Source organism: Acanthochromis polyacanthus, chromosome 22 (assembly GCF_021347895.1).
Source record: "Acanthochromis polyacanthus isolate Apoly-LR-REF ecotype Palm Island chromosome 22, KAUST_Apoly_ChrSc, whole genome shotgun sequence".
Lineage (NCBI taxonomy): Eukaryota > Metazoa > Chordata > Actinopteri > Pomacentridae > Acanthochromis > Acanthochromis polyacanthus.
In genome coordinates, this window is record NC_067134.1 from 9,403,817 (window position 1) to 9,429,284 (window position 25,468).

Sequence of the window (25,468 nt, forward strand, 5' to 3'; positions counted from 1 at the left end):
ATGCAGGCTTCCAGTTTACAGCCGTGTGTTTGTATCTGTGCAGCATGAAATATATATAAAGCAGCAGAGCCACACATGTCGGCCTCTCAGCCCCGCTTCAGGTGGGGTATCCTTGACGCATCACGGCCTCTGGTTAGCGTATCGCATGCTCACGTGCTGGAAAATTGTGCACTTTAAATCCACTCAATGTGCTGTAAAAGCGATGCACATGTTATTATATACGACTGATGCACCAGCGCATGTCATTTAGCAGTTTTTTCAGCCCACAATACTACAAACGTGGTTATTTTAATCTCTGCTTGTAGCTTTAGTGCTGTCCCCACCTCCTTCAGGAAGAAGACTCTCTCTGCATATTAACATTTTGGAAAACTGTGCACTTTAAATCAGTTTAATGTGCTGTAAAAGCAATGGCACATGATAATATATATGAATGATGCATCACTGAGTAACATTTTAACCACTTCATATACATTTTGGTAGTAATTTTTTGACAGTACGGTAGTTTTTTCTTTTCTGTTGGGACTTGAGAGCGTTATTAAAGAGTAGAACTTTTATCCAAATTCATTTAAGGTCCCAAGTTGTTCCCCTTTTCTGCAAATTTAAAAGTCTCACATCTTCATAGTCTGTAAACTTGTTTCTTTTTAATCCCTGGTTGTAACTTTACTGCTGTTCCCACCCCTTTCAGGAAGAAAACTCTCTCTGCATATTAACGTTTTGGGAAATTGTGCGCTTTAAATCAGATAAATGTGCTGTAAAATACTGTGCAGTGTGATGGCACATATTATTTTACATAAATGACGCGCCAGTGAGTGCCATTTTAATTACTTCATGTGCATTTCAGTCATTGTTTTTTTTGGCAGTGCAATTGTTTTTTCTTTTCTGTTGGGACTTGAGAGCTTTAAGGAGGTGAATTTTCATCCAAATTCATTAAAGTTCCCCTAATTGTTTCCCTTTTCTGCTAATTAGAAGTCTCACATATCGTAGTCTCTAATTGTAGCTTTGCTGTTGTCCCCGCCGCCTTCAGGAAGAAAACTCTCTCTGCATATTAACATTGTTGGGAAATTGTGCACTGTAAATAAATTTTAACTACTTCATTTACATTTAGGTAGTTAAGAGCAGCAGTGTTTTTTCTTTTTTGGTCTCAGAGTGTGCCTTGTACAATCATAATCGATTGTCAGCTGGAGGTCCTCCTGCAGATATTCCCGTCAGGAAGAAGACTCTCCCTGCATGGTGCCAAACGGCAGCTGCCGCAGACGTGAATGAGCGTGAGACGTCAGGACTTTCTGTCGTTATATTTGAAAATACTGCATCATCTCATCACGGTTGTTGCTTCTACCTCGTGTGTGTTTTTGGTGCGTTCGTCAGACGATGTTGCGTTTGTGAAATCGTGATTTTTGTGGTGTTTAGTCCGACAACCCGGATTACAAAAAATGACAGAAAGTACCCAAACATTTATTTATTCATTTATTTAATCAGGGACCAAACAATTAAAATAGAACACATCTGCTGTACTGCATATAGAGTGTGTAGCATTAAGCTAATTTTTGACCCCATCCTTGGTTGGGCTTTTCAGTAAAAGTAGTCAGAGGACCAATACAATGAAGCAAACATGAAAACTGCCCCTCTTTCTGCTGTCGGCTGTGGTTTATACGCTCAGACACTGTTTACCGTCAGCTTCCACTTCCTGTCTCTCCAGGTCGGGGCGACCTGATCGGCTCGGACTGTCTGACTCAGGAGGAGGTGATAAAGACCAACGCCTGTGTGAAGGCTCTGACCTACTGCGACCTCCAGTACATCAGCCTCAAAGGGCTCCGCGAGGTGCTCTGCCTCTACCCGGACTACGCCCAGAAGTTCATCACCGAGATCCAGCACGACCTGACGTACAACCTCCGAGAAGGTCACAACACCGAGGTACAGCGGAGAAGCGTCGCGACACACTTTATGGTCACTTCACATGATTGTTGTGGAAAGTTAAAGGAGACTAACTCAGTTTCTGGGTCTTTTATTGTCTGTTCTGTCCTGCAGTTTAAAGTTGTGCTGTTCAAAAGACACAGAACAACCATTATTATTATCAGATTATATAAAAAGAGAACATGTACAATATGAAATGTTACCATTTAATGTATTGCACCAGAGAAAGCTTTAAGCTAATTTCCATCTGCAACCATGAAAGAGAGAGAAGTAGCACAAAAGGATGCTAAAATAACACAAAATGACCCAAAAGGAGGCTAAAATAACACAAAAATTACCCAAAAGTCACAGAAATGACAGAAAAATTACACCAAAATGACACAGAAAGATGCCACAACAACACAAAAAGACACAGAAATGACACAAAAAGATGTTCAAAAAGACACAAAATGAAACATAGGCACGAAAAAACAGAAAAATGACATAAAAGGACATAAAAACGCTAAAAGCTCAAAAAGACACAAAAATGCCGCAAAAAGATTCTCAAAAAAACCGACACAAAATGGCACAAACATGAAAAAAAATCCCAGAAAAACTCAAAAATGAAACAAAAAGGCACAAAAATAACACAGACAAAAAAAGATACAAAGATAGCACAAAAGGATGCTTAAATAACACAAAAATGACATGGAGAAAGGTTAAAATGGCATGAAAAAGACACAAAAAGACTAAAAAAGGACACCAAACATTGCTTAAATAGCACAAAAAGGTGCTAAAATAACAGAAAAATGGCTGAAAACTTAAAAAAAGGCACAAAGATGACACAGAAAGGCAAAAATGACACAAAAGGATGCTAGAATAACAGATGAATGGCACAAAAATGACATGTTAAAACCACATGAAATGACAGCACAATGTGTCTTTTAAGCCCACTTTTAGGGCTCAGTGTAATTCCTGAAACAACATAAGCCAAGACTGTGTCGGTGGTTTTGTGAGGCTGAAGGACGAGTGAATCCAGACTGGAAGCAGCCGTGGGGATTCCCTGGAACAGCTCAGCTCCTCCACATGCTCCCAGCCAGAGGGGGTTTGAACGTTGCTCCTCACAGCTGGGTCCACACCTCCTCCATCTGTCTCCAAGAAGTCCTGCTCATGAAGTTCTCTGTGAGGCTTCCAGAGCTCCAACCACTGATGTTCATCTGTTGGTGTGGTGCTGCAGCGAACCGCTTCCTTTACTGGGAGCAACACAAAAGTTTAAAATCTCTCCTATGCAGTTTCTTTCCTCCCGTCACCATTTTAGCTCACTGTTGGTTCGTTTTTCTCTGCAGCATAAAGTCCTGCAGCTCCACGAAAACAGAACAAGCATGAAGACGCACAAAAGGATGCTAGAATAACACAAAAATGACATAAAAGGATGCTAAAATAACACAAATATTACAGAAAAGACACCAAAATGACACAAAAGGATGCTGAAATAACACAAAAATGACACAAAAGGATGCTGAAATATCACAAATATTACATAAAAGACACCAAAATGACACAAAAGGATGCTAAAATAACACAAATATTACAGAAAAGACACCAAAATGACACAAAAGGATGCTAAAATAACACAAATATTACATAAAAGACACCAAAATGACACAAAAGGATGCTAAAATAACACAAATATTACATAAAAGACACCAAAATGACACAAAAGGATGCTAAAATAACACAAATATTACATAAAATACACCAAAATGACACAAAAGGATGCTAAAATAACACAAATATTACATAAAAGACACCAAAATGACACAAAAGGATGCTAAAATAACACAAATATTACAGAAAAGACACAAAAATGACACAAAAGGATGCTGAAATAACACAAAAATGACAAAAGAATGCTAAAATAACACAAATATTACATAAAAGGCACCAAAAAAGACACAAAAGATAGCTAAAATAATACAGATGTGGTAAATAAAAATGAAGTGACAGAGACAAAAATAAAGCTAAAAAGATGAAAAAATGAAAATAAAGTGATGAAAGTGACACAAAATTAACATGAGACAAAAATGACTCAAAATGACAGAAATGTCACAAAAGGATGCCAAAAATATCACAAAAAAGTACACAAAAATGACAAAAACCACAAAAATGACACCAAAATGACACAAAAGGATGCCAAAAATATCACAAAAAAGTACACAAAAATGACAAAAACCACAAAAATGACACCAAAATGACACAAAAGGATGCCAAAAATATCACAAAAAAGTACACAAAAATGACAAAAACCACAAAAATGACACCAAAATGACACAAAAGGATGCCAAAATGACACAAAAATGACACAAAAGGATGTTAAAATAACACAAAAATAACAAAAGAATGCTAAAATAACACAAATACTACATAAAAGGCACCAAAAAAAGACACAAAAGGATGCTAAAATAACACAGATGTGGTAAATAAAAGATGAAAAGTGACAGACACAAAAATGAAGCTAAAAAGATGAAAAAATGAAAATAAAGTGATGAAAGTGACACAAAATTGACATAAGAGACAAAAATTACTCAAAATGACAGAATTGTCACAAAAGGATGCCAAAAATATCACAAAAAAGTACACAAAAATGACATAAAAGGCACAAAAATGACACAAAAGGATGCTAAAATAACACAAAAAGGCACCAAAATGACACAAAGACATGAAAGTTACATGGCGAGATGTTAAAATGACACAAAAAGACACTAAAATGACACAAAAAGGCACCAGTATGACACAAACAGCGTGCAGAGCCGTGTTAAACCACATGAATCTCCTCCACATGAAGACCGTGTTGTTGTTGTAAATGAATCCGGCAGATAAACGAGGAGGTTCAGGGATTCACACATGAATAAGCAGCTGCTACTGGAAATAAGCACGCTGCTTAATTAGAGCACAGATTCCAGGAGGAACGTCAGCAAGATTTAAATAAAACTCAGCTCACTTCCCTCTGCGGGGCCGAAATATTGTTGTAAATCCTGATAAAGTTGGATTTAATCTGCTGTGGAACAAACACAACATCGTTAAAGTCCTCCTTCATGCATCCATAGAAACAGCCGTCAGCTTAGTGCCGTTATTAACGACAACCTGGAAGGAAACCAGCAGATAAACGTAAATAATTGGAATTATGAGCATTTTATTCCATCAAAGTGCAGTCTAACTGATGTGTTATTGGTTAATATTGATGTCTGTGTTCAGAAAAAGATGCTCACATGGTTTGAAAATGTTTGAAACAGTGCAGCACCTGCAGCAGAGCGCAAGGTGGTGCGGAGTCCAGCGGTGTCCGTCTGACATTTACTGTTAGAAAATTCATTCAGAAATGATGCCATCATTTTCTCTTTTCTCTTATTGTATATTTTTTCCTTCAAATAGAGGTAAATATCTATACAATAATTCTATTTTCTAAATTAAAACAGTAAAAAAAGTTCAACTTCAAGGTAAAAATGTTTCTTTTTGTGGACGGTATTCACATTTTCAGTCTATTTGTGGTCGTTTTTGGTCATTTTCAGTCTATTTGTGGTCGTTTTTGGTCTTTTATGGTCATTTGTAGTATTGTCATCATTTCTCATTCATTGTTGTCATTTCAGTCTCTTCATTTTTAGTCTATTAAATCTCTTTGTGGCTGTTTTCTGCCAGTTTCAACAAAGTGCAGCAGTTATTTTCATTCTGTTTGTAGTCAGTTTTAGTCTATTTGTGGTCATTTTTTGTCTATTTTTCATTATTTTTGATCTCTATCGGGTAATTTCAAGTCTATTTACCAATTACTAGTCATTTTTGGCTTCTTTGTCACCGTTTTCCATCAATTTACGGTTATTTTCAGTCTGGTTGTGGTCATATTTAGTCTCTGGATGGTAATTTTCAGTTTCTTTGCTCAGTTCTGGTCTTTTTGTTGTAATTTTTGGTCTGTTTTTGATTATTTTTAATCTCCATTGGGTTATTTCAAGTCTGTTTACTATTTGCTATTCATTTTTGGTCTCTTTATTTTCTGTCAATGTACAGTCATGTTCAGCTTCTTTCTGGCCATTTTAAAATCATTCTTTGTCTACGGTCATTTTCAACGTCTTTGGTCAGTTAAAGTCTGTTTTTGGTCTTTTAGTGATTGTTTTTGGTCTTTTAGTGATTGTTTTTGGTGTATTTGTTGTCATGTCTAGTCTCCCTGTGGTCATTTTTGGTCAGTCTGTGGTTGTTTTTAGAGTCTTTGTTGTCATTTCTCATTTATTATCCCCGCCTCCACGAAGTGGAAAAGGGACATAGGTTTGGCCTCCGTCCGTCCGTCCGTCCGTCCGTCCGTCTGAGATGAAGGGGACAGCTTTTCTCGGAAATTATTACAGCTAGGATTACGAAATTTAGTGTGTAGCTTCACACCATGGACACCTTGATCAAGTTCAAAAATGAGACCTGTGCGATAATATTTAACAGAGTTATAGCCCTTTATCACTATTTTGGATATAGACTCATAGACATCACATGTGGGGGGGGATATTGATGACCATGTCATGCACTGTTTTCCAAACGCTACTGCTTCGCCATACTTTCACCTACAGACTTCATTTTAGTCTTAAAAAAGCCCCAACTCTCTTCTTTTCAGGCATGTACATATTGTGACGGTGGGATTTATGGTTTTCCATACAGGAGCCTCCAAAAACCCCAAGGTTGAGCAAAAAATCCCATGTTACAGCATGTGGTCCTCTGGTACTAGAGTGTGGAGAGGGACAAAATCTGTCCTTTTTTTTTTTAACTTAAATCGCCATCCTGGCCAAACGGTACATACTACAAGGACAGTCCTTTCACAGACTATAGTAAAGACTCTCTACATTCATACGAGTCCCACATTGTTCACCTGGCACATTGTTACGTCACGCGCCAGCCCTTAATTGACGTGGGAACCTGAATCGCCCTCCATAAGGCTCAATGCAAATTTAGGCCTTGTGCTGCTTCACACACAGCGATTTTAAAACTGCCGTTTCTCGGTCATTTTTCACTCTACAGCAACATTAAACATACCGACCTCTTCCGTGACTCATCCTGTTACTCACCATCCGGTTACTTTTGAGCTAGCATTCACGGTTAGCCCGTAATTAGCGACAGAACGCGACTGCAGCTGACAAGCTGTAAACTGCTGCAGGGGCGGCACTAGGTTTTCAGGACAGGGGGGGCTTAGCCCCCAGGAGATACACACAATGTGAGTACACGTTTAATTTTACAGCTAACAATTTAGTGTGTAGCTTCACTCCATGGACACCTTGATCAAGTTCAAAAATGAGACCTGTGCGTTAATATTCAAGAGTTATGGCACTTTATCACTATTTTGGATATAGACTCAGACATCACATGTGGGGGGGATATTGATGATCATGTCATCTTGTTGTTGTTATTTTAGTCTCTTCATGATCATTTCTAGTCTTTTTGCAGCCATTGCCATTCTGTTTGCGTCCTTTGTGGCTGTTTTCCATCAGTTTCAACCGCGTGCATCATCAGAGCGTTCAGTTTTGACTCTCGGCTCGAGGAAAAAGAAATCCAAAGCATGCAGGGAAGTGTAAGAGGAAGCGAAGCTGTTTGTTGCAGCTTTGAAGTGTCTGCATGAAGAGAGTTTTAATGAAAGTCAGTGAACGCTCCACAGAGCTGTCAGATTACATCACATGTACAGTGCTCGTCCTAAATATAGCGTCCGGCTGGGGGAGGGTAAAAATAGAGCAGCAAACATCAGGAGGAAGGAGCCGCATTCACGTGCATGCAGCAGCCATGGCAGCCGACGGATTCGTGTCGCACACCAGCGCATGTTGCCGTCCTCGCTGCCAACGCTGGGATCCGTGCATCCTTCCTCTTCCTGCACACCTGACCTCGCCGCCGCTCGCTGCACATCCAGACGACACGTGCTGCAGCAGGAAAACTCCAAACAGTCGCTTCCCTCCGGCACCAACCTCTGCTAAAATTAAACCTCCGTGGTCTAAAAATACCAGCCGGCCACGTGAGCCCCAGACTGGATGGAGAAGACAACAAACATGGAGGAAGAAGAGGAGGAAGTGTTTTAATCAGCTGCAGATTAAAGAGAGAATTAAAGTGTCTCATGTATGAAGCATGCAGACACTGGAGAAACTGTGGTGATGTTTGGTTAAATAGCAGATAATACCAGTAATCACACAAAAAAAGCCTGAAAATGACATAAAACGGCATGAAAATGACACAAAAGACACAAAAAGTCATACAATGACACAAAAATGACACAAAAGGACATGAAAATGACACAAGAAAAGCATACGAATCATAAAATGACACAGAAATGACACAAAAAGATGCTAAAATAAGTCAAAAAATACACCAAAACCACACAAAATGGCACAAAAATGACACAAAAAGACATGAAAATGACACAAGAAAAGCATCAGAATAGCACAAAATGACATACACATGACAAAAAAGATGCTAAAATAACACAAAAATGACACAAAAGACACAAAAATGACACAAAAAGATGTGAAAATGGCACAAGAAAATTGCCAGAATCACATAAAATGACACCGAAATGACATAAAATGACAAAAACCACCACAATCACAAAATATGACACAGAAATGACAAAAATATGCTCAAATAACACAGGAATGGCATAAAAGTACACAAAAATGACATGGAGAGACATTAAAATGAAAAAAATGACCCAAAAGGAAACAAAAATGACACAAAAAGACATGAAAAGTACATGGTGAGATGTTAAAATGATACAAAAATGCACAAAAATGACGCAAAATATGAAAAGTGATCCAAATCTGACACTTGAAAAATTACACAAAGTCGCAAAAAAGGCATAAAAATGACAGAAAAATGACATGGAGAGACATTGAAATGACATGAAAATGACAAAGGATGCATAAATATCACAAAAATGATGCTAAAAAGAGCAAAGACACTAAAAGGACATGGAGAGATGTTTAAATGACATGAAAATGACGCAAAAATGCATGAAAAAGAAACTGAAATCATACAAAAAGACACAAAAATGATACACAAAGACGCAAAAAATGACACAAAAAGACAAAAAAGTCACATGATGGAAAAATGACACAAAAAGGCGGAAAAATACACAAAACTGACACAAAAAGGCAGAAAAATACACATAAAGGACACAGAGAGGGTAAAATGACGCAAAATGCACAAAAATGACACAAAAGTGACAAAATGACGTAAAAGAAGAAATTACCATAAAATACAGATATTTAAAGTAAAATATCTGGTGTTTCTCACAGTTTTGCCATCTGTTTTCACAGTCAGCGTGTTAATTAATACTATTTTCTGTTTTTTTTTTAATCATTTATTATCTGTAGCTTAACCAAACAGGAAATCTATACAAAAAATAATACATTATTTAGAATTTCAGGGCTTAATTTTTATGTTTTTACTTCAAATAAAGGTAAATATATTTCCATAGTTCTACTTTTTAATTAAAATAGTGAAAAAATGCGCCTTTAAGGGATAAATGTAATTTTTGTGGACATTCTTCTAATGTTCTCCGTCTTTCCGTGGTTATTTTCAGTCTGTTTCTAACGGCAGCAGAAATACAAACTTCCTCCAAACCAAGGAATCAGACTTCTTTCACAGGATTGAGGATGTGAATGTGAGCGAGCGGCTGGTGTTGAATGAGAGCTGCTGTTTCACTGAATGGGCTTCAGCTGTTGTGAATGACTGAGTGACTCTGCAGCGCCCCCGTCTGGCCACACAGAGAACAAGAGGTTTTCAATCAGTGGGCGTTTTTACTGCAGACAGCTGGAGAGGGAACCCATTGTAGAATTAAATAGCTTTAATTCAGCTAATGTCACAGATAGACTGAAATCAACAAAAAAAGGGAGCAGACATGATGAAAAAATTCACAAAACTGACCACAAATAGACTGAAAACATCCAAAAAGAGGCTGAGAATGTTCTTAAAAAGAGCAGACATGACGATAAATAGCGCAAAAACAACCACAAATTGGCCAAAAACAACCAGAGAGAGATGGAGAATAATTGTAATAATTGACAGAAAACAGCCACAAAGAGACCAAATAGAATGAAAATGACCATAGAGTGACTAGAAATGATCATGAAGAGACTGAAATGACGACAGTAAATGAGAAATGATGATAAAGACTCTACAAATGACCACAAAGAGACAGGAATCAACCAAAGAAACTGAAAATTACTCTAAACAGACAAACAATGACCACAAAAAGATAAAAAAGAAAAACCAACCACAGAGAGACTGAGAATAACTGGAAATTGGCATCATGACAAATACAGTAAACATGACAAACGGATCAGAACTGACCGAAAAAAGAGAAAATTACCGTAGACAATGACCACAAATAGACTAAAAATGGCCACAAGGAGACTGAAGATGCTCATGAAGAGACTAGAAATAACAACAAATAGACTGAAAATGGCCACAAGGAGACTGAAGATGCTCATTAAGAGACTAGAAATAACAACAAATAGACTGAAAATGGCCACAAGGAGACTGAAGATGCTCATTAAGAGACTAGAAATAACAACAAATAGACTGAAAATGGCCACAAGGAGACTGAAGATGCTCATGAAGAGACTAGAAATAACAACAAATAGACTGAAAATGGCCACAAGGAGACTGAAGATGCTCATGAAGAGACTAGAAATAACAACAAATAGACTGAAAATGGCCACAAGGGGACTGAAGATGCTCATGAAGAGACTAGAAATAACAACAAATAGACTGAAAATGGCCACAAGGGGACTGAAGATGCTCATGAAGAGACTAGAAATAACAACAAATAGACTGAAAATGGCCACAAGGGGACTGAAGATGCTCATTAAGAGACTAGAAATAACAACAAATAGACTAAAATGGCCACAAAGAGAGGAGACATGACTACAAATAGACCAAAAACAACCACAGACAGACTAAAATTGACCACAAAGACACTGAAAATGACCGTAAATTGATGGAAAACAGCCACAAAGAGGCCAAAAATGACTACAAATTACCAAAATGAGAGTAGAACGGGCCACAAATAGACTGAAAATGACCGCAAAGAGAGTAGAACTGACCAAAGAAACTGAAAATTACCATAGAGAAACAAAGAATGACTATAAATATATCAGAAATGACCACAAAGTGACTAGAAATGATCATGAAGAGACTGAAATACCAATAATGTATAAGAAGTGACAACAAATATACGAGAAACAACCACCAGTTGGCCAAAAATGATCACAAATAGACCAAAAACGACCACTGAGAGACAAAAAATGACCTCAAAGAGACTAGAACCGAGCAAAAAAAAAAAGAAAATTACCATAGACACACAAACGGATACTACAAATACGTCTAAAACAACCACGAAAACACAAAAATGACCACAAACAGAGAATAGAATCGACCAAAGAAACTGAAAATCAACCAAAACAGGCAGAGAATGACCACAAATGTACCAAAAACGACCACAAAAAGACTAAAATTGACCACAAACAGACTGACAATAACTGTAAATTGACAGAAAACAGCCACAAACAGATTAAATAGACTAAAAATGACCAGAAAGTGACTAAAAATGAATGAAGAGATAACAACAATAGATGAGAAATGACAACAAAGGCACTAGAACGACCACAAATTCACATAAAATGACCACAAACAGAGCAGAATCGACCAAAGAAATTGAAAATCACCCTAAACAGACAGAGAATGACAACGAATGGGCCAAAAATGACCACAAAAATGCTAAAATTGACCATAAAGCGGCTCAAAACAACAACAAAGTGACTAGAAAAGATCAAAAAGAGACTGAAATACCAATAATACATAAGAAATGACAACAAATATAATAAAAACGACCACAAATTGACCAAAAACGACCACTGAGAGACTAAAAATGACCACAGAGAGACTTGAATTGACCAAAGTGTCATGGACAGTGGTTCCCCCCCACTGAGACGCTTAATAATGCAGCATTTCTGTTTGTCTTTCTGCATTTTTAAATCATTTTCTGACTCTTTTCACCCTCCAGGCGGACTGTGAGAGTAACGGGGGGATCATAAAGAAGCTTCCCTCCATTAAAGAGGACGAGGAGGGCTCGGCGTCTGAAGGGGAACGCTCCCCTCTCCCCAGAATGTCCTCCCTCGGCAGGCTGGGCCGAGGCCTTCGCTCCCCCCTCCGATCCCCCCTTCGGTCCCCGCTGCTCCCACCGAGGCCCTTCCGCCCGATCAGCGACCCCGGCCGGCCCTCCAGCCTGCAGATCCCCGTGGTGAGCTTCAGCTGCCTGCAGCCGGACCTCAGCCCTCGGTAGGCAGCAGCCCCTCATTCACCAGCACACACCATCTACACGCTGCTTTACATGGAGTTCCTGGAGATGTGTGTGGCCAAGAGAAATTGGATTATTATGGAGTGATGGCACATGTTAAACTGTTCTTTTTCAGTACGTCGTGTTTAGATTACAGTGCAAGTCGACTTTTATGACAAGGATTTACAAAAAAATAAGCCTCTTTCATATCAAAGTGACAAATAGATTTGCTCAAGTTAATGTCCTTTAATTAAAAATATAACATGTAAAATGATGATGTGAAGCATGGTGGCAGCATCATGATGTGAAGCATGGTGGCAGCATCATGATGTGAAGCATGGAGGTGGCAGTATTATGTAAAAGTCTTTTTTTTTAATGAATTCTTGTGAAAGAATCCAGATTTTCTTGAGCATGACTCAGTGTTTAAACCTCTAGATGAGGTTCATCCTGTTTTATATGGACTGAGCTGTAATCAGAGGAGATCCCCCATGAGGAAGTGTTCCACGAAGACTTCCTGTGAGATCCTGAACTTCCTGCTGCTTCACTGGATGACTGCATCGCTCTGTGTTCGTGTTTATGAATAATATAAAGTCACACGGGAGGCGTGGGATCTTGTATGTTGTCAGAACACGGAAAAGCAATTTGTACTTCCGCTTGTTTGTAGCGTCTTCATCTCTACGATAAGTGGAAATGAAAGCCTCACCTCATGCTGCAGCTTTGCTTTAGTCTGCTGCCACCATGTGGAGCTTCTGTGTCGTCGTCCCAGATGGATTTCAGTTCCAGTTCCAGTTTGGTGTCATATTCAGATTGATTAATCAGCATTTTAACATCATTAATCAGCCGTAAAAACAGTCATTCATTGGGTTTTCAACTTTACAACGGTCCTTTAGTTAGTTATCTGCTTAAAATTGTTATATTTAATTAGAATTACTTAAATTCTACATGTCTGAACTGTTTAAAAAAACAACCATTATGTAAACAACAAAACATTTTACTATTCTCTAGACCAGTGGTTCTCAACCCTGTTCCTCTTCTGCAGAAGCCTGATAACGAGCTGATCATTTGAATCAGGTGTGTTGGAGCAGGGAAGCATCTAAAACATGCAGGACATGGGGTCCTGAGGAACAGGGTTGAGAACCACTGATCTAGAAACAAATAGAAAACTCCTCATCCCAGTGTTTGGTAACAGCTGAGACCACTTACAAAATGTGTCTATGTGTTGATGATGTTTTTCTTTAATTTGTGTAAAATAATTAAAGAAAATCACCTTTATTTTCAAAACTTTTTTAAAATGTATGTCTTGATGATTATACAAGGCTACAAATTATTATAAACCTAAAAATAACAATGATAATAAATAATAATAGTAAAAGAATGACATAAATGAAAATACAAAATTAGCTCAAATATATATTTGTAGAATATAAATATAAAAAATGAAATATCACTATATAATATAATGTAAAAAAGTAAAGTATAATATATAAATATTTAAATAATATAAATATGGAAAAAATGTCAGATGCTGAGGAGTAAGTGGTGTGTGGATTATAGATGGATGTATAAAATCATAACGACAAGGATGATGATAATGATGATGCCCCATAATACCTTTAAATAAAGGAAATGAAAAATATGTTTTATGCATATGTCTAATATTATGCATATTTTTTGTAGAATAAATATATTTTTAAAATGAAAGGGAACAAGAGAATAAAAGGCTCCAGTCATACCGAGGATTAAATGATAATCTGGATAAAAAAAACGGAATAAAAATAAATGGGAATTTAAATTTTGTAAAATATATATATTTTATCATATAAATCCTAAAATAAATATATTGTTAAAAGAGGATTAAGTGATGTATAGATAATGGATAGATGTATAAAACCATAAGGACAGGGCTGAAAATTATAATAATAGTCAACAAATGAAAAACAATACATGACATAGTGAGTTGTCTTTACTTGTAGCGATGGTTGTTCTGTTTCCATGGAGATACAGGATTTTTTTTAAAAAGTGACCTAACTTCATTAAAAGGTCTTCAGATGTCGACTGGTCAGATTTAGAGATTATCACATCGTCTTTTTCTTCGTCATCGTATCGTCTCGAGTCTAATCAACTCTCTCCATCCTGGTTTCTGTCCTCAGGTTTGTGGACGGGATCGAAGCAGAAAATCACAGCAGTTCGGCTCCGAGGTTCGATTTCTCTCCCAGTGCGACTCAGAGTTTCCTGTCGAGTCCTGACTCAGCCTCAGGTGAGCTCACGTCTGACCAACACCAACACAACGGCTTAAACAGCCTCTGCTGGGTGTACAATGCTGAAATTCTTTCATTTAGTCATTTCTATCACCAACAGAAATCAAGATAAGTTAGATAAATGACTGATTTAATCCTCATAGACGTCCTAAAATCGTATTCTCATTTCTCAGGTGTAATATTTCTATCTCATCTTTTATCTTTTTATCTTGTCTCATTTGATCTCTTGTCTTAGCTTAACCTGTGTTATCACATCTCATCTCATGTTGATTTCTCTCATGTCAACTCATCCTGTGTAATCTTTACTTTTATCTTAACTCATCTCATCTTAGCTCACCTTATCTTCTACATCTCATCTCTTTTATTATCTCTTTGTCTGATCTCTCATCTTATCTCATTTTATCTCTTAACCTTTTTTTATCTCATCTCATCTAACATCAACTCTTCTAAACTCATTTTATCGTATCTTATCTTGATTCATCTCACCTTTTCTTAGCTCATAACCTCTCATCTTAACTCAACTCAGCCTATCTTTTCTCATCTTATCTTGTCTCACCTTATCTAATCTTTTATCTCTTATCTTGTCTCGTCTCAACTCAACTAATCTTGACTCACCATATAGATAGACAGCTAGAGGCTTTTGTCTGTCATTGTGTAAATTCAACTAAATTTGTGACTTTCTTATTTTGTCTCTGATCTCATCTTAACTCACCTTGTCTCATTTCATTTCATTTTATCTCATTATCTTGTCTCATCTCAGCTCAGCTAATCTTAACTCACCTAACAGATATAGAGATAGAGGCTTCTGTCTGTCAATGTGTAAAGCCAATGAAATTTATGATTATCTTATCTCTGATCTTTTCTTAACTCACCTTATCCCACCTTTTGTCTCTTGTCTCATCTCATCTCATATCTGAACTCAGCTTACCTCTTATTTTAACTCATCTTATCTCCTCTCACCTCAACTCATCTTAACGCATCTTATCTTATATGTTAAATCATCTCATCTCATCCTATCTTGTCATTGTCTAATAATTCATACAGTGTAAATGGTCATATGTGTTTGTGTCCATAGGGGCCCATGATGATGGCGACACCATGCAGACTATTGCGAAGCTAAAACACGAGGTACGGATCATCATAAACATCACTTCAGAGTCTTTCCTGCTTTGGCTCTGATGGCTGATGGAAATGCCATGACATTTTTACCGCACACAAGCTCATGTGTTCGTCAGACGTCGTTGTTGAGCTCCGTTTAAATGTGAAGGGTTAACGTGCTCCTCCTCCTGTAATCTGCTGAGTGTGAGGGCAGTAAATGGAAGATTAAAGACAAGATTAGACCAGAGAGGTGGGTGTTGTTGGGATAAATGTAAAGAAAATTACTGCCAAATTCCCAAACACAGACTTCCTGCGATGATATGGAGAATCATGGAGGCTGTGTCAGGAATTAGGAATGAATGTTGGGTGAAAATCCATCAGAAGAACAAAACTGACAAAAAGACAGTTTTTACAGACAGGAGAAAAAAAGACAGAAGGTCGGTCAGTCTAAACAGAAGGAGAAAGAAATGAACATGATTAAGGATACTCAAGATGAATCAATACAACAACACGAGATAAAATAAGAACAAGCCACGTCGAAGTAAGGAAAAACAAGACTTGGAATTGAAGAAATGATGGGTTAAAATCATAAAGACAAGGATAAAATTACAATAATAATAACAAGAATAATAATAATTAGAAGAGTAAATAAATAAAAATATAAATATCACATAAAATATATATTTATATAAAATACATTTAAAGAGAATAAAAGGCTCCACCCCTACAGAGGACTAAGTTGTGTATAGATGGAGTTTAAACACATCATTTCAAACAGTGAATGAAACCAGTTGGAGAATAAAACCTGACCGTCTACTTCCTGTTTTGCGTTTCCCTCCAGATGTGTGTCCTCTCCCGGCAGGTCACAGCTGTCAGTCAGGAGCTCCAGGAAATGACACGTCTCCTCAAACCCCTCCTCCACAGCTCGCCCTCTCTGCTACTGCTGCCTGTGACTCCGCCCCCCAGCGTGTCATCGCACGGCTGCTCTCCGGCCCCGCCCCTTCTTACCCAACATGCACCTGTGGGCCCTCCGTCCGTCCTCCCCGCCGAGCCGACGCTGGACTTCGATCCGCTTCGTTGCCCCGGGTCTCCTTGCTCAGCGCCTCCTTCCCTCCATGGCTCCCCTCATGGCCATCCTCCCCCCTACTCCTCCTCCTCCATCACCTCCCTGTCCTCACCCCCTACCCCCCTCCTGGTGGACTTATTGGAGCCCAACTCCCAACCCCAGTTCCATCTCTTGTCCCGGTCCGAATCCCAGCTCCAGGTCCGGCCTGAGGCCCAGCTCCCGCCCCGGTCCCGCCCCCTGGCAGCCTCCCAGCCCCTCCCCCAGACCCACAGCATGGCGTCGCCCCCCCGAGAGGCTCTGCTGGACCTGCAGGAGGTGGGCTGGGGGGAGCAGAGCGCCCAGCTCAGCTTCGTGGACGAAGGACGGCCCTCGGTGTAGAGACCAGCATGACGCACAACTTACTGCATGACAAACATCTGGCCAACATCTGGCATGTGAGCTCCGTGTGAATAACCTAAACTACTGTCACGAGCACCGTGGAGAAGATCCCCAAATAAAAGTTGGTTTTACAGTTTCACTCGCTTTGTTTTACTTGAAATTATGATGGTGGGTGTCCACAGAGGCCTTTTATCTCACATAGAATCTCAACGCATCCGAACACGGCCATCTTGGTGAACGTGAACCAATGGGCTACTAGGTGGTCACATGACAGACCTTCAGTTCGATAGAGGCGTCGGACCAACATGGGGCTTGATTGCAAACTTTCTGTTTTAGTACGAAAACAGTTCAGTGAGAAGTATTTAGAAATAAGCTGCTGAATCTGTCCTCGTTTTAGTTCAACGATGGCTGGTTTAGATGTTCTACGAAATTTTTGCGAGGCGTCGGACCTCCGTATAAACTAGAAGTCAAACTCCTTTATGCACATGAGCTGCAGGCAACTTGAGGGCAACACACCACAACGTAGCTCGAAATGCAACACAACCGGCATGCAACGTGGAGCGTTTTATGTAGACAATGATTGGAAATGGTGCGTGCCCTCAGGATCCATGAATTCCTCGCAATGGAAAAGCACCACATCTGAATATCGCCATCTTGGCGCGTGTGCACTAGTGGGCTGTTATTTGGTCACATGATCGTTTCTTTAGCTTCAGTCTGGTAGAAACGTCGAACTAATATGGCAGCTCGGTCGCGTAATTTCTCTTTCATTGTAAAAACAATGTTTACAAGTAAGTTGCTGAATCTGTCCTCGTTTTAATTCAACGATGGCTGGTTTAGATGTTTCATGAAAGCTTCACGAGGCGTCGGACCTCCCTTCCCCACACCAGATTGACATAAACTAGAAGTCAAATCTACTAAATGCAAATGAGCTCTGGCGTGATGCGCTGCAACGCAATCAAAAGCAAGTTTCACGTAGACAATGAATGGGATGCGAGAAATTGATGGTTCCTGTGGATACGTACCATAACTGTGTGTTATTTGTTTGTCTACAGTTTCAGCAAGAAGGTCTGGATTGAAAAAGTGACAATGGTAACGTATCATGAAGGCAGTCTTGATGCACTCTCTGAAACACACGATTTGGCTCATCTAAATGGCTAAAAATGTGCAGAAATGCTTGCACAGTGGCTCTTTTTCCTACTATTAAACTGTGCACACATTCCCAGACACAATGATGAAACAACTCTGTAATTTGACGACTTTTATTGCATCTCGGGTTCCTCAGGTGTCAATCAGAGAAAACAAAAAAATAATTAGAAAGAGGGGTGAGCAGCTACTCGGTTAGCCGTCTGAAGGACTGCACGGTGGGGCAGACGGCGCCCCAGTCCACCGGCTTACGGTACTCGCCCTTCTCCAGCAGGTACTGGCGGCCCTTGTAGTTGGGGTGCTCGTAGAAGACCCACCAGCCGCCCAGAACCCTGCAGGAGTGGACCTCCCTCCAGCGGAACTTCTGCAGCACCGAGGGGCAGTCCTCACTCACCTCGAACGCCTCGCCGGAGAAGTTCCCCTTACCGTACAGCTGGATCTTGTAGGGATCTCCAGTGGCCTGATGGAAAGGAGAGGATTAGGTGAAGGTCGCCCCGCCTCAATCCATTCCTTCTTCAGTTTCACTGATCTTTTTATTGAAGTGGTGAATATTGATTGAGCTGATCATCTGGGCTCAGAGGTAACTAGTTTTTGAGTTAGAAGTTCTTAATTCTGTTGATTTTTGCTTTTTCTTCGCACCAAACTGTGGATCAAAGTTTGAAGAGCCATAAGTTGAGAAATAATGTAGTTAGAGTCCTGAAATTTGGCAGATCCATTGATGCGTACATGTGGTCTTTAATGCTGCAATCCTGCTCTGATAGAACATTACAAATCAGTTATATGATGGTGCGAATTTGGTTACAAATGTCCAGGTTTCTGTGTAATTCGATGTTCTACCAACCATAAAACCTTCATTTTTCACCCTAAGAGGTTCAGTTTATCTCCTGTCATTGGCACCAATAGGAAGTTTAGAGGTTGGTGTCAGTCAGATGCCACTTTATGAGGAAAAAACAATGATTTAAATTATGTTTTTAGTATTTAGGACGTATATCTGAACATGCAATGAGCAGGTATGACGGTGAAACCACTCCAATAGAGTTCTAGAATATTGTTATTGGGTTAAAAGTCAAAGTGTTTCAAGTAACTTTATGGAAAGTTCTACCAGAAGATCCTTTACCAAGATTTGCTTTGATTTATTATAATCTGGTTAGCAAAGAGTCACAGAGAAACACTTTGTTGGGAAAGTTGACAGTAATAAATCATGATGAAATGATGTCAGCATTAAACCTGTTTGAAAGTTTCAGTTATTGGTGGAAAACGGGTTTCAAAGCTCACTTCCTCTTTATGCATCTTGGTGCCCATGTTGTTACCATATGGACGGATTTTCCTGGAAATTCCAAAAGATATCATATGATTCGGTTGCTCTTCAAACTTTGATCCACAGACTGGACTGAAGAAAACAACAAAAATCAACATGACCCAGCTTCTTTAAAAATATTTAACTGAATAACTAATGTTACCTAAGAGTCCAGATAGAGTTCACGCATGTTTTACTTAATAACATGAACAGAAAAAGAAATCTGACAAACATGAGCCCTTAAAATGTGTTTAAAAAACAAGGAATCTTTCCATCTGTTGTGTGTTTTCTAACCGCTGTGTGTTATACGGCTTACGAAGTGGATCATCCTGCAGGAGCTGACTCTGTCGTTGAGGCCGATCCAGGTCTGGTAGTCGGGGTACTCGCCTCTGGTCAGGACGTACTGGTAGCCCGAGTAGTTGGGCCTCTCGTAGATCACCCAGGTGCCGCCCTCCACCCGGGCCGAGTTGCAGCGACTCAGGTAAGAGTGGAAGTCGGTGCAGTCGCTGTCGCACTCGTATCGGCGACCCTGGAAGTTCTTGTCCTCGTAGAAGATAATCTGAGGGGCAGAGAGTCATAATCTGGTGTTAAATCACCGAGAAAGGTGAGTTTTGATCAAATAATAATTTTAGAAATACACGTTGTCAATGAAAACACACTGTAAAAAATGGTGCAAAAACATATCTGTAAAATGACAGAAAATAACCATCTCATAAAAATAAAAACACTACAGTAATTCTCAGTTATTAAAATTATTTTCTTGCCTTCATTTTTTACATCAAATCATTTTTAAATGTAAAAGTGACAGAAAATAGCCATCTTGTTTAAAAAAACCTATACAGTAATTCTCAATTATTAATTGCTTTTCTTGCTGTAATTTTTACATAAAATAATTTTTGAATTAAAAATGGCGAAAAAATTGCAGTAAAATGACTGAAATAATCATCAAGTAAAAACAGTACAGTCCTTCTCAATTACTAAAAAAATCTTTCTTTCTTCTTTTTTTACACAAAATAGTTTTATGTGAAGATGTTTTTTTTTTTAAAAAAACAGCTGTAAAATAACTATCTCTTTTAAAAAAACAGCACAAGAATTCTCAATATTAAAAAAAATGTTGCTGTTATGTTTTACATTAAAAAAATTTCATGTAAAATGACAGAAAATAACCACTTTATGAAAAAACAGTACAGTAATTCTCGATTATTGAAATTAATTTCTTGCCCCATTTTTTAAAAATATGAAATCATTTTTTGTAAAAATACAGAAAAAGATCATCTCGTTAAAAAACAGTACAGTAATTCTCAATTATTTAAATTTTTTTGCTGTCATTTATTACATTAAATATTTTTTATGTAAAAATGTTTTTTAATTGTAAAATCATCTCCTAAAAAATAAACAACAGGAGAGTAATTCTCAATCATTCAAATTATTTTCTTGCCTTAATTTTAGATAAAATTGTTTTTGGCTTTTTAATGTTAAAGAAGAATATTACCAGTGTAGAAACTATTAGAAATGCCAATAGTTGCATGTAATTTTAGTATTTTTTAGTCATTTTTAAAATTTTTGTTGTATTTTAAAAATACTGCATTAAAAATGTAAAATAAAGGAACAATTCTGGAAAGTTCTTTTTTTAACAGCATGAGATGGATTGAAGACTAGGATTAGCACTAGCAAGAAGAGGTTTCTGCTGAGGCCACACAACCACAAAACTTCCTCATCATGCTGCTCGACAATCCAAAAATAATTTGCATTTTTTGCTTCTGGTGTTTGTGCGAAGCTAAAATTAAGATATTGCAGACCAGAGAGCATCGTTCTCCTGATCTGACTGTTAATCAGCAGCTCTCCTGGATGCCTAGATGACCTTCTGTCCTATTTCACATCTTAAATCTGATGCATTTCCACTCACCCTGCCCATCTTCAGACCGGCTGTGCTCCAAATAGCGATGTTTTATGTCATGTAAATATGATGCATGAGTGTGTGTGCGCTCATATTGCCCTCTTTTATACCTGCCGAGCCCTCTGTAATCGAGACAATTGCTTTGTCATGAGAATGAGATCCAAAATTTGAGTCAGTGGTTCCATTGCGACTCATGTTTTCCAGAAAGAGGCCGTGGGATTACACCGCATAATGACCTCAGCCACTGACCGACTCTTTACACAGAACTGTAAACACACACTGCTAACCACACTCATGCTGGCATAAATACAAATATAACTGTGTTTGATGATTGTGTAAATGTTCGACTGTTTGATCTGGTGGCTCAGACCAGACTGCCGGACTTCTGAGGGAATAAAAAAGCCCCGTCAGCTCTCTGTGTGCAAACTCACTGAAAACACCGGCTGACTTGTTTGAAATGCGAATGTGCACGACAGCAACACCGTCCAATCGATGCGACGGACGCCGATGCAGCATGACTGGGCACCTTCAGGGTCGCCAAACTGGACTTCCGTCTTCGGTTCTTGAAGATCTTCACCTTTAATCCAAGGTTCCTCTTCGGTTCTACTCGACTGAAGTGGAGTCCCAGATGGATGACGTCACCCTGAAATCACACAATTAAAAGACAGTTAATGAGTCAAAACTCAGCCGATTGTAGATGTCAGAGGTTATCCAGCTGTGAGGTGATGGAAGATGTTGACAATGGAGATCTCAAGACTGCATTCTAAGTACCTGATAGGTGGCATTTTAGACTATTAAAGCTGTGATAACCCAAGATTCACATGAATTAAGGTATGAATGGTTCTAAAACCCTCTGGTCAGGAACTTGAAGACTACATTCTAAGTACCTGATAAGTGGTATTGTAGTCCCCCATCCCTTCTTAGACATGGTTATTCCATGTACAGATTGAACCTCCAACTGACTCTTCTGTAAAAGTCTCAACAACCCAAGGCCTAAATTGATAGAGGTGTAAAGGGTTGTAAGACTTCTTGGTAGAGATCTCAGGATTGCATTCTAAATACCTGATAAGTGGTATCGTAGACTGTTTCATGTCTGAATGAGCACCCTGCCTATTTTTCTGCAAAAGTTCCAACAAACCAAGATTCACTCAATTAAAGGTATAAATGGTTCTAAGACTCTCTGGGAAGTGATGTCAAGACTGCATTCGAAGTACCTGATAAGTAGTATCATAGACCAGCATCCTGTTTTAAACATGTGTAGATTGAACACCCTACTGACCTTCTGGAATAAGCCAAGATTCACATGAATAGAGGTTTGAATGTTGGAAAACTTCGTGGGAAAGGAAAAATCAAGACTGCCTTATATGTAATTGTTAAGTGGTATCATAGACTTTCTACTCTGCTTAGACATTATTATTTCATGTCTGAATGAACACCCTACTAATCTTTCCATAAATGTTGCAACAACCCAAGACTTAAGTTAATTGAGTTGGAAGACTTCTTCATAGAGATCTCAGGATTGCATTCTAAGTATCTGATGGGTGGTATCAGAGACTGTTAAAGTTGCAACAACCTGCTACTCATGAATGAAGGTATGAATGATTCTAAGACTCTCTGGGAAGAGATGTCAAGACTGCATTCTAAGTACCTGATAAGTGGTATCGTAGACCACCATCCCTTTTTAGGCATGTAGAGATTGAACTCCCTACTGACTTTCCATAAAAGTCACAACAACCTAAGATTCACATGAATAGAGGCATGAATGGTTGTAAAGCTTCCTGGGATAGGAGAAATTTACACTGCCTTGTAAGTGCCTGATAAGTGGTATAATAGAGTATTAAATTTGCAACAACCCAAGACTCACATGAATAAAGGTATGAATGGCTCTAAGATTCCCTGAGTAGAAACTTCAAGACTGCATTCTAAGTACCGGGTAAGTTATATTGTGGACCACCATCCCTTCTTAGACATGGTTGTTCCACGTATAGATTGAACACTATACTAAAAGTTGCAATAACCCAAGATTCACACGAAAAGAGGCATGAATGTTTGTAAAACATCCTTGGATATGAGAAATTTGCTTTATAAGTACCTGATAAGAGGTGTTGTAGACGTTCTCCTCTGTTTAGACACAACTGTTTCATGTCTGAAAGTCTCAACAATGCAAGATTTAAGTTACTAGAGGTGTAACTGGTTGTAAGACTTCTTGGTAGAGATCACAGGATTGCATTCCAAGAATCTGATAGGTAGTATCATGTACCATTGCATGTCTGAATGAGCACCCTGCTTGTTTTTATGATAAAGTTGCAACAATAAAACACTGACATGAACAAAGGTATGAATGCTTCTCAGATTTTTCAGGGAGACATTTCAATACTGCATTCTAAGTACCTGATTAGTGGGATCGTAGTCTGTTCCATTCCTGAATGAGCACCCGACTCACTTTTCCTTGTAAGTTGCAATAACCCTAGACTTAAGTTAATAGAGGTGTAAATGTTTGTAAGAACTCGTGGTAGAGATGTCAAGATTGAGTTTTAATTACTTCATAAGTGATATGGGAGACCCACATCCCTTTTTTAACATGGCTGCTTTATGTATAGATTCGACCTCCGATTGAGTCCCGATAAAAGTCTCAACAACCCAAGAGTTAAGTTAATAAAGGTGTAAATGTAAGACTTCTTGGTAGAGATCTCAGGATTGCATTCGAAATATCTGATAAGTGGTATCATAAAGTGTTTCATGTCTGAATGAGCACCCTGCCTGTTTTTATGTTAAAGTCGCAACAAAAAAATTGACAAAAGCGTTTTTGGGGAGGGATCCACAAGAGATTGGACAATACACCAAGTGACGTATAAAGCAAAACAATGCAATAACAAAGACTAACAGCCTAGCTTAACAATTATTCCATTAATCACTGAAAATTCTGTCCGTGTGTAATATAATCTAACTTTAGCACTTATCTGGTGCTGTGGCTATTTAGTAAACTCAGAGGAAAAACTTCTACAAACAGCTGGAAGCAACAAACTACACTTCACTTCCTGTTGGCGTCCAGGTGGAGGAATATTGGGTAACATTCATTTTTGCTGAGTATCATTAAGCTGAGCTCTTTTCATTTGTGGTTCATTAAAATTTTTAGAACAAAGCAAATGAGACAGTTTTGTCTTTTGGTTTTTTAGTAAACACAAAAACCGTTCCAGCTTCCACTCCGGTAAACATCTGGCTTCATTTGGTGACTGAAAATTAAACCAAGAACACATAACGGTGATATAACAGACAGGAACTTTCTGGACTGATATTAGATTACATAATAAATATGTTTGAACTAAAGCAGTCTTGAATGAATCTGTTTTCTCAGGTCATTACCGCAGAAACACCACAGTGAGGCAGCAGTCACACAGAAAACACAACAAGCTCTGCACTCATTACACACAGCACAGTCTGATATTTATTTATAATAATATATTTAGGAGTTATTTTAAAGGTTTACTCCACCAATTAAAGTATTTCCTGTCCAAAAACGTGTAGTTTTAAAGGTTCATTTCACCATAAAAGGGAGTTTCCTTTTAAAAAATTGTAGTTTTAAGGATTTTTCCACTCAATATTCTACTTTCTGTCCAACAACTTGTGTTTTTAAAGGATTGTTCCAACAAAAAAGTACTTTCTCTTTAAAAATTTGTAGATTTTGAGGGTTTATTGCACCCAAACGATAACTTTCTGTCTAGGTAAAGGTTTCCTCCACTCAAAATACTACTCTCTGTTCAATTTCCTATAGCTTCTTTAAAAAAAAATCAATTAAAAATCGTACTTTCTGTCTAAAAACGTGGAGTTTTAATGGTTCGTACCACCCAAAATATATGTTTCTGGTAAAATCCTGATAGTTTTAAAGGTTTATTTCACCAAAAACAGTACTTTCTTTCTAAAAGCTAGTCATTTTAAAGGTTTATACCACTCAAAATACTACTTTCTGCACCGGTACCTACATGTAGTTCTATGGTTTATTCCATCCAATATTCTACCTTCTGTTCAAATACTTGTAATTGTAAAGGTTTATTCCATGAAAAAAAGTATTTTCTATTCAAAAACTTGTAGTTTTAAA

At 38.4% G+C, this 25,468-nt stretch overlaps 2 protein-coding genes across 2 annotated transcripts in view; one reads left to right on the top strand and one right to left on the bottom strand.

Annotated features, from left to right (window-relative positions):
• LOC110964295 (potassium voltage-gated channel subfamily H member 8-like) overlaps positions 1–17,174 on the top strand; it is a 55,183-nt gene extending 38,009 nt beyond the window's left edge. Inside the window, exons 11-15 of the mRNA XM_051943456.1 lie at positions 1,697–1,911; positions 11,963–12,237; positions 14,386–14,492; positions 15,569–15,621; positions 16,433–17,174. Of these exons, the coding sequence (XP_051799416.1) occupies positions 1,697–1,911; positions 11,963–12,237; positions 14,386–14,492; positions 15,569–15,621; positions 16,433–17,035 (1,253 nt within the window). The 3' untranslated portion in view covers positions 17,036–17,174. The remainder of the gene's footprint in view (positions 1–1,696; positions 1,912–11,962; positions 12,238–14,385; positions 14,493–15,568; positions 15,622–16,432) is intronic.
• Positions 17,175–18,062: 888 nt separating this feature from the next.
• On the bottom strand, positions 18,063–22,286 carry LOC110945477 (gamma-crystallin S-like). Its single transcript, XM_051942336.1, has 4 exons — positions 22,260–22,286; positions 21,899–22,015; positions 19,792–20,046; positions 18,063–18,638 (listed from the first exon to the last, which is right to left on the bottom strand). The coding sequence occupies exons 1-4, from the start codon at positions 22,284–22,286 to the stop codon at positions 18,366–18,368; spliced, it is 672 nt and encodes a 223-aa protein (XP_051798296.1). The 3' UTR covers positions 18,063–18,365.
• Positions 22,287–25,468: the final 3,182 nt, after the last annotated feature.